Raw genomic sequence first — 10433 nt, 5'->3', positions numbered from 1 at the left:
CAAACACCAAAGGAAATTCTTTTCATGCGTAGATTCACTTAACAACAAGGAAGCAAAAACAAACTGTGCAAAACCTGTAAAGCAGGCAGTCTCATCCTCATTTTAAGATTAAAGAAACAAGGCTCAGAGTGGTTGACAAGCTTGGCGAAGTTGATATGGCCATTAGGTGATTCTCTTCTTTACCTCGACACCCTCTTTTTCTTATTCATCACATGAAGGTGATGTGGGCTGGGGGGGATAGGCCTGGTACTGGCCACTCTGCAGAGAAGTGTGAAATAATTGTGCTCAAGTGAAACACTTCCTTTATCAAGGAGTTGAGTATGAAAGATGAAACACAGAGGATCACAGAAAAGGGACTATTCTCTATTCTACCTAAACACTTGCATTGATGGTTTGTTTCCATGTGAGGTTTAGACAATGGGCACAAACTGGTTCTTTCATGAGATAAAGCAAGACAACCGGATTGAGCCCCAACTGCTTTTCTATTTGTTCCATTTATTAAGAGACTGGCAACTCACTTGCAAAGTCTGGTCTTATAGGCAACAGCCAAAGCACTTTGCGGGAACCAGGGTTTTTTGGTGCAGTGGTCTGGGTGAAACAGAAGAGTAGTTGCTCCCAACACCCATCCCAAAGAGCAACGTGGCTCTTGTTATATCTGGCTGGCTCCGCAACTATCCAAGTTATGGGGCTACAGGGGATACTGTCTAGACCGGTTCTTTTGGCCCTGGGGTTGGCAGAACATGGAACCAGAAAGCCGAGGCATGGCTCAAACATCTCTCTGCATTTTTTCTGGTAGACAGTCAAGCTGGATGGAAACTAAATCTCAAACAATGACCAAATAGCAATAAACAAGAGAATAAAAAGACTGCACAGGGCTTTCTTTAGTCCTTGGTACATATGCCCTGGCTCATGGGCTATAAACCATGACATTTCTGAAGTGAATATCCTTGAGAATAAGAGCACAGTCTTAAAGATGTATGACTTTCCCAGCTTGAGATGATTCTCATTGCAGGAGAGGTGTTCTCTAGTCTCAATGATAACACCATGATAGGAAAAACACATCAACATAGAATTGAAATAATTTATTTACCACTAGAGCACCACAAAACAGACATACATCATGTTAAAATACAGCATAATCAGTCATCAAAATACAAAACAGCTAATCTTATAGTCCATTTCTTTTTAAACCATGCCAACCAGAAAACTGTACTGCTGCTTAACATATAAAAACTGCAGCCCCACCCCACCCGTATACTAACATCTTCCCCTTCCCTCCCGCATCCCTCCCTGCCCGTGGCAATATTTACTTATGGGAAGTAAAGACCTTACAGAACCCCCAAACTTAAAAAAAAAAGATTCAAGAGATCTTAAAATAGAGCATTTAAAATATTATCAGTGCATTCATGAGGAAAGACAAAATAATACAAAACAAACGTCATTCTATCTGAGAGGAAAACACCTGCAGAAATAAAAGTGATTTACATAGAATTCATCGAAAACGGAAGGAAAAAAAATCAACACACTCATTTCTGGGATTGGGTTACCCCCAACACAAAGATTGTTCACCAGTAGGGCGTCCCCCCTCTCGCTTTTCCAGTTTTCAAATTTGCGAATCCAATTTGTCATTTAATTAACGGCCAGGAAAAGTCAAACATCTAGAAGTACAGGTTATCAGACAATTTCACTTGGATTCGCACCTCGCCATCCTGCCCTTTAGGTGACGCTGCAAATATTCCATTGTTTCACCTATTAACTTTCATCTGACAGTTGAATAAGGGACAATTGGCAAACTGTCATCTCCTACAAACCCTGGCGGAAGGGTACCTTCCCTGCAACGATGTGGCAAATCATTCATTTATTAAAGCAAGGTAAATTCTCGCCTCAGATCTAGAGAAGTCTCATTCAGAGAAAAAAATCACTTTTTGATCATGGGAGGATTTGGCTTGTACCTTTACAACCCTCAAAGAACACACATGAAAACCTTAACTTCCGTGAAATAAACTGAGTGACTTAGGCTGACCAGGGCGGTTTTTTTTTTCTCCCTTAAAAAAGAAATCAAGAAATATGTAAATCTTTCCATTTCCCCCCTGAACACTAAAAACCTGATTAAAGGAAAAGATGTTTCCTATGAACTGTCTGATCTCTACTAACAATAGAATTCGGTGAGCATACTGTTTAAGCCAAGTTGCAGAAACCTTTCTTAACTCAGCCACAAAGATTCCGAGTTACAGTCAGATCCTTAGGCCTCTGCTAAAACTAAAATATTTCAGCTCAATTATGTATACATCTATAATATTCCCCAATTTTCCTAAAATAGAAGACTGTTAACATCTGAACTGATTAGTAAGGATGCTTAGAAGATGGAGGAAGACTACTGAACTTGAATCTGTCCTTTTTATAAAAGAAAATCTACAGGACAAGTGGACTCAGGTAGCTTATGTCATAATAATGGACAATGCACAAAGCACAGTGGAGGAAACACTATAAAACACAGATTTGTAGTGCAAGTCAAACTATAGGGGCTTTACTCGAAAGTACTGGCCAGCTAAAGGAAACACACAGTTCTGAGCGATCATTAAACATAGAGCCCCAATTTAAGTCCAATCTAAATCATAGTTGACATTATTACAGAACATTAAAAATATGGTAAAAATTTACACATTGCATGTAAAGTAGTTAACGTTTTGACTTAATAGTTTGCAAAGGAGATCTGCAGACGTGTTTCCAATTATACTGGCTTCTATACCCATCTATTATAATAATATAGGTACGGTTACATATATCTGAAACGAAGGAAAAAACCAATAGCATAGCTATACGGCAATACTTTCAGGTCTGAAGTTTGACCAGTACGTATCAAAAACATTTCAACATTTCACTGGTTTAACTAAACTGACAAAGAACCATTTACAATTAAAAAGAAAAAAAAAAATCTTCCAGACTTATTCTGACTGAAAGTTCCTTTATTAACAGGCTTTTCAGTTTTGAACCTTACAAGAAGCTTCCTTAGGCAGTTGGTACATAGCATGTGCTTTCAGGGTCTTTATCTTAATGCAGGCTGGCTTGGTCATATAATAACTCGCTTGGGTTTTCATCCCGTGAATATGACCCCTTTTTTTCTGGCTCGTTTGAGTTCAAGTTCCTTAAGCCATCCATGAGTTTCTGGCAAAGTATTTGGTCTCCACTTTATACACCTGTTTTATTTTCCAAGGGCAATGAAATGTTCGTTATATAGTAACACACAATAAATAACTCACCGTTAACTCTAAAGGTAAGAACGGGAAGGGTCCCTATTGCATAGCAATACAGAAAAATCAAGTGAGGCATGGGTTAGGAAAAGTATGTACAGCAATTCCACTTAATGGGATTTTCCTGTTTGTTTGGTTGTTCCTTTCACATAATTAACACTAACAAATTCTTCCAGTGTTTATTTTTGTCTTAAAAAAAAAAAGGTTTTGCTTCTTGTCTCTCTCGCTTACAGAGCAGATGAAATGTAGAATAAAGCCTTCAATTTTTTGTTTTGTTTTGTTTCAGATGCCATTTTTAACAAACACAACCACAAACTTCCAACGTGTTTGAACTAGTACCGCTTTTTTCAAAATGTTTTTAACACTGTTGAAGCAAGGCTCTCTTACGTTTTCTTGTTACAAACATTGTCATTGTTCTTGTCGTCCTCATCATCATCGCCACCATGTGATTATCGTCCTGCCACTTCTCCAAGAATCTTAGCTGCACTTGCAAGACTTTACAATCATATTTGAAAGCTGTTCAATCTTGGGTGTTTTGCCGATATAGTAGAGAATGGTTAGCGGTTCTAAATCCTGGGACACACAGCAAGGAGAAGCAGATGCTTCTGGATTTATGGTGTTATATAAGCTGAGAACCTGAAAGGACACAGGAGAAGGAAGAAAACATAGGAAAAGACCAAAAAAAAAATGGGGTGGCAATTACTTTAAAAAGAACCATTCCATACTGTTATCAGTCACAGTACTCAGTAGACAATTTAAATTATTTTTGGTCAATTTCCTTCTCTTAACCCCCAATTATGGTCAACTTGATATGTGTTCCTAGTAATCACTGAATTCATCATTTTCCTACAGAATCCTTTTCTCATACATCGTAAACAGATGATTTTGTAGAAGCTCAGATTGCACAAAATCATTCATTCAACAGATTTTACAGTTTCCCCAAGAATCCTTCACTTCGATCTCTACTTTGCTGCACATACTTGCCTGGCCGTCGAAAAAGCTGATCCTCTCAGTATCTGTTCTTGTGTCTACACTTCTTTGTAACCTAGTGTATATTTCCAATTCCCACCTAGATTAGAGTTCCCTTGTGGTCAGAGATTCTCTGGACTTTGTTTTGACCTGATGGCCCTAGTAAGTCTTCTCTGGATGAAAGGAGACTCCTGCACTCGGTGAAGAAGTGAATATACGGAGAAGTGGAAGAATCACAGGTTTCATTAAAACTACCACCAAAGCTTTCGTCTACCCTTAGCCATAGAAAAAGACACCTGTCTGCAGTGTGAGACCTCTCTGTGCTGTGTCTTCTCAGGCCAATTTAATATCACCTACATTTTCATTTAAAAGAGAAAAAGATGCAAGTCTTTTCACCTATCATTGCTTCCTAAATACGATCGAGAGTTCAGCAGTTAAGAGTTAATTAAGAATGATATTAAAAGAAATCTGTATTTTTACGCATTCACTTTCTTACGTTTTGCTTCAAACAACAATGATAATCAACCCTCCATTTAGATTTCACGTGGCAAATGGTAGTGCTTAAGTTGGAGGGCGGATAGCCAGCCCTAAAATGGCATGAAGAGAAAGTTCTAGAGTCGGTTCTATGCCCCTAACTCCATTTTATATCAAAGGAGTATGCGACTTTTACCAGTGGAAGTATGTAGGTTCCCCAGTGATGATAAAGAGACATTTCCAAGGATTCCATTAATGTGTTAGGCAAACAGCAAGTGACCTTTTCCTCGACATTCACGGCCATTTTTTCAGCCTAAGACAGAAGGTCTGTTCAGTGCAGCAACACTGACTACTTTATTAAACTACCTCTGGCTCCCTGGGTAACTGTCCAAACCACATATTTGTGACCATGACAGTTATTCTTCCTCTCTCCTTGAAAAACAAGCATGGTCTCAGCCTTCACACACTCCCTCTGTGTATCAGGGACGGGAATTATGTTTCTACTTGGCAATTGGGCCTTGCCCACATTACAGCTACTGTGGCCACAGCCCAGTTGAAGCAGGCTGGCCAGAGAGCTCAGACAAAGGGACAGACATGAGCAAGCTTTCCTCACATGGCCAAGCACATGGTCAGCCTGTAGTGCCAAAATCTACAGGGGAGTTGGGAAAACAGCTGAAGGAAGGAGAGTCCTATTTGTCAATTTAAAGTCGAGCATATGTAGGCATTTATAAATAAATAGACTTCATGTTCTGCTAGCACATGATTTTTCATATGCATTAAAGAGAAATTTTATAATGCAGATGGTCTACAATAATTGATAACCCCAAAACTCTTGAATTCAGCTGAATGCATTATGTGATCCTTCTGGCAGCAGATTCATTTTCCTACCCTGCAGTGAAGGCAATTTTTCTAATGCCTCTTTAATAAGGAGATTTACAGAGGCATAACCCCAACGTGTAGCCACATTTCAGGAATTAAACTCAGTAAGACAGAGCAAACAGAGGCCTGGTTATAAAGCCAGGAAGCCTGCCTTCCAAATGCCTTCCAAGTTTTGGTTTGTCACCAACTGTTTGATCCGGGGCAAGTAATCTACACAATCTGGACCCGGATTTCTTTAGAAAAATGAGATGTTTGGACAAGATAACTTTCCATCTCTAAAACCCTACATTATGAGGTACCAGGAAAAAACACTTGGCTTGGACAGGCATCACTACATAGAAAAAGTCTTTGCTGATCTGGGCTACTAACCCATGACATCCAATCTAGGACTTGCTCTCTGAATTAGCCTTCTACCCTCACTGAAGTAACTTGACAGAATATTTAGATTCTTGTTCACTTTGGGTTATGAAGACTTGGAGATCCTAATTTTCAAATCATTTTCACTTATTTCCTGGTCTTGCTCTTTACATCTATTCTTGAGTTTGGCATTGTTATTTTAAAGATCACTTTTAACGTAAACATTCCTTGTTACTGATAAGAAACTGAGGCTTAGAGAAGTTAAATGACTCTTTAATCTTTATTTTTTTAAATATAATTTATTGTCAAGTGAGCTAACATATAGTGTATACAGTGTGCTCTTGGCTTCGGGAGTAGATTCCCATGATTCATCGCTTATATACAATACCCAGTGCGCATCCCAACAAGTGCCCTCCTCAATGCCCATCACCCATTTTCCCTTCACCCTTGCTGCCCCCATCAACCCTCAGTTTGTTCTCCGTACTTAAGAGCCTCTTATGGTTTGCCTCCCTCTCTGTTTGTAACTATTTTTGTCCCTTCCCTTCTTCATGGTCTTCTGTTAAGTTTCTCAAGTTCCACATATGAGTGAAAACATACGCTATCTGTCTTTCTCTGACTGACTTATTTCACTTATCATAATACCCTCCAGTTCCATCCACGTTGTTGCTGCAAATGGCAAGATTTCATTCTTTTTCATTGCCAAGTTTTATTCCATCCATTGTGTGTGTGTACACACACACACACACACACACACCACATTTTCTTTATTCATTCATCAGTTGATGGACATTTGGGCTCTTTCCATAATTTGGCTATATAAATGACTTTTTAATTGCCATACGCTGGTGAGTCATGATGCCATGCCATCAGCTGAGGTCCTCAAAGTTTTCTTTACTATGACAGTCCCTGATGTAGGTGATAACAGGTCCTCTTTTAGATGGGGACCTGGGTCCCTTCACATCCTAGCTGTATATGTGACACTAAGTGACATGTTGATTTTTTATAGCTACCAATCACTTACAGCTGTTGAGAATATAAGATAAAAAGAAAGCAATTAAACAACACTGTCTTCGGGTTGCCTATAATCTCATCGGGGAGGCAAAACCTACTCTTCAAACTGGTCATTGTTACTTGTGATTTCACCTGCAGCCGGCATTCTTCTCCATCACTCAAAAGGATCTCTCCAGCACCCATTCAAGTGTGTTGATGAGTGGGCACCAGGCTAATTAGAATTCACTGGACATACTCTCAGCAGGTACACATTAGCAACCCAAGAATAGAAGAGACACAGGCCAAATACTTACCCTACTGTGCTGAGTGTCTGAACTCCATAAATACGGGCAAGCTCCAGCACAGAAGTTGGCATTGTACCCTTTAGGTTCATGAATCCATTTCCACCCAAGATCCCTCTTGAAATCAATATAAAGTGGACGTAGGCAGCAATTATCCTGCACATTTCTGTTAGAAGAAAGAGCGGTGGAGATTTTAAAGCTGATTTCCCCCACCCCTCGTTCCAAGTCAGAAAAATGACTCATTCACTCATTCAAATGGCATCCAATGAGCACATTTCATGGGCCAGGTTTGAATGGTTTTATAGTAATCTCGAACAACTTCCACGATGGAGTGTTATGATGATTTGCTGGACTACTTTCCCTTGTGAATTCTATACCCCGAGTCTTTTGGCCATACCCTTCAACGTCAAACCTTTCCCTAGAATGACTATATATACGCAGAGAGGTGGCTGGAAGAGATCAGTTTTGCCAACCAGCCTCGATTGTCCTTTCAAATATAAAATGAATCAAGTACGACAGCTATTTTCAAAGAACCACCTAAGACATTTTCCTTTGAGAATGAATCCTTCATTTTATCTCATGTCTCTTGATCCAGGAACGAAACAGAGATCAAAAAACGTGGAGCCTTGCTTAGTGCAACCATCGACTGTGGCGAGCAAAAAAAGCCATTTTACTCATGAACTCCTGGAGCAGTTCTCATCAGTGAGAACCCCTCACTGCCCACCCCCCTGCCCCAGCTCTCAAAATAAAAAGAGAAACTTCCTCTTATGAGGCTTGATAAGAAACCACAGGAGAACACTAGTACTCTCTCCACCATGAACTCTTATAAGAATGGGAAATAGATTTGAGTTGCCTTTAGTCCCTCATATTCTGTAGCTAACTACACAATAAATAGCATTCTACTTCTATTTCTCTCATATCTGTAACTATGACAAAAGGTATGACCATGGGCACTCTACTGTTGGGGGTGGGGGAGGGGAGGGTTTTCCAATACAGATAGTGAGTCTTTCCAATTAAGGACCCATCACCATACCCCTCAAGTAAACTTATATTTGCTTTGGGGAGCAAGGAGCTCAATTTCTTCTTCAGCCCCCAGGTGCTTCCGAGAGATCTGGGAAACAACTTCAGGAGCTAATTTTCTGACTTCACCCTTGGTTCATTGCAAGAAGCCGATGACTACAACGCAGAAAAACTGTTTTAAGCCTCTGGGAAGAATGACCTTGGGAGATATGATGGCTATACTGTACCGTATGTACCTGGCCTCAAGCAGTAAGTGCAGTTTTTAGGTCAATTGATAAGAAAGGGCAAAGGCAGTACAAGAGTTAACAGACATAATTACTTCGTCTTATTTTTATTTCCTTTACCTAAAACAATAGGCTGCATCCAAAGCACGCTTCTTCCGCCGGTTGGACTGTTGTGACTCAAGTCTGTAGGAGGGCAACAACATTAGCAGGAGGTGTGGGGTCTTTCCACTGTTTTTTTTCCTAGTGGACTTTATAGTTTTCTGATCACCACTGGTATATGTGGAGGTGCCATCAATACCTTGAAAAAATGCATTTGGGTAACAAACATTTAGCTTTACCTTCATCAAATATAACCAGCCTTTTTTTTTTTTTGCTTTGTATTCTATCACAAATGGCAGTGATGACCACAACAGCATCATCACCTGGCTATAGTCATTCCCCACGTAAATAGGACATAAGAAGACAATTGGAGGTGACAAGGAACACTTCTAACTGCAGCTGCTCTCGTCAGGAGGCAGCTTGGTGTCCAAGTCAGGGCTTGTTGGTTATGAGGATCACTACAGAAGAGGCCTTTGACCATAGTCCAAGGGCAACCTAGGTCGTTTATTTTAGTCAACCCTCAGTTGAGGCCACGTTCAGTCCCTCAGCGACTGAAAAGAACATGCCTTGTCACCCACCAGTCCACTCTCTTCCTAAGACTACTAAACTCAGAAGATTTCTCTAATGAACATAACCCGAGACTTACACTAAATTGCAGTGAATTAGGTTCAAGTGAAACAGAAGTCACCCTTACCTAATGCTATTTTGGGAAGCGGCGAAGAAAGGGCTTTTTCATTTATTTTATGGCATCCTCAACACTTTCCTGATTCCATCTGAGATTTAGAAACTCGAGCTCCCCAAAGCATGCTCAAGAGACTGCCAGTTTAAGCATTTAATCTCCACACTCTAGAGAATCATGGCTAGGTTAGAGACTGAAATAAATCTCTAGACTTCTGGGAGTGTTTTTCCATGAGTAAGGGCCACTGTAGCCTTCTGCATGAGGATGAAGGTCTCAGGTGGTGGTGGTTGGGAAGGGAACTCAGCTCCCAGATGCGGTGGTATGGAGTGCATACAGCACTAGCCCGCAGCACACTTCCTTCTTAACGCTCATCTCCAAACTGGTTATCTAATAAGAGAAGTTGCCTCAAACCCTTGGTATCTCTTCACTCTCCTTGAACTTTGGCTAATCACTAAGAGGGAAGCAAAATAGGGGAAAACTAAAGACTTATAGTTATGTGTTTTTTAAATGATTGTAAAACTCTGATAAGGAAGCCGTTTGCTAGGAAAAGGTGGAGTGTTCTGATCCGTATAAGGTTAGTTAAAGAGGCTGTGGTGTGAAGAGATTCCCTTCTGTGAAATACAGTTGTGAGCTCCCGACATTGGGTCTGGGGCATTATCAATGGATTTCCTTGAATGTCTGCTATTGTCGTCTATGATACCAGCACGGGTGGAAAGTTGGTTCGCTTAAATGAAGACCAAACGGGTTAACAGACTAATAGTTTGGGAAGTTGATGAATCAGCCAGTTACTACTGCCCGATCATCACTGGGCACTGAGCAACGTAAACAGGGAACCAATTCCTTTGTCCCAATCCTTTCTGCCTTTATATATCTTTATCCAACCATTTTTTTACCCACACAACTAAAACTCCCCAGGCCTCACCAAACAATCCCGATTTCACCTGCAAACTGATTTCGTCCCCCATGAAACTATCAATATAGGCCCTTCCCTCCCCCACCTCAAATGACCAAGTTTCAGTTACCTGCAAATCTTGCTTCTAGCTCTTCACTTTTATTGGGAATGATGTAATTATTAGATGGCACAAAGGTGCAGCAGGGACAGTGTAAGCTTATTTTAAATCCCAGGTTTCTGTCTGGAAAACATGAAGTCAAGGAGGTCATTTGGATGTGTGACAATACCCTTAAATCT

The 10433-nt window shown here is 40.4% G+C and overlaps 1 protein-coding gene across 2 annotated transcripts in view; it reads right to left on the bottom strand.

Annotated features, from left to right (window-relative positions):
* Nucleotides 1-1067: 1067 nt before the first annotated feature.
* TGFB2 (transforming growth factor beta 2) overlaps nt 1068-10433 on the bottom strand; it is an 83411-nt gene continuing 74045 nt past the window's right edge. For both annotated transcript variants that reach the window (XM_047840944.1, XM_047840946.1), the window contains 4 exons: nt 10267-10377; nt 8587-8764; nt 7235-7388; nt 1068-3887 (listed from right to left, as the gene is read on the bottom strand). In XM_047840944.1, the coding sequence (XP_047696900.1) occupies nt 3729-3887; nt 7235-7388; nt 8587-8764; nt 10267-10377 (602 nt within the window). In that variant the 3' untranslated portion in view covers nt 1068-3728. The remainder of the gene's footprint in view (nt 3888-7234; nt 7389-8586; nt 8765-10266; nt 10378-10433) is intronic.

This window comes from Prionailurus viverrinus, chromosome F1, assembly GCF_022837055.1.
Source record: "Prionailurus viverrinus isolate Anna chromosome F1, UM_Priviv_1.0, whole genome shotgun sequence".
Taxonomy (NCBI): Eukaryota; Metazoa; Chordata; class Mammalia; order Carnivora; family Felidae; genus Prionailurus; species Prionailurus viverrinus.
The sequence above is the reverse complement of the archived record's forward strand: the minus strand, read 5'-3'. Positions and strand labels throughout refer to the sequence as shown.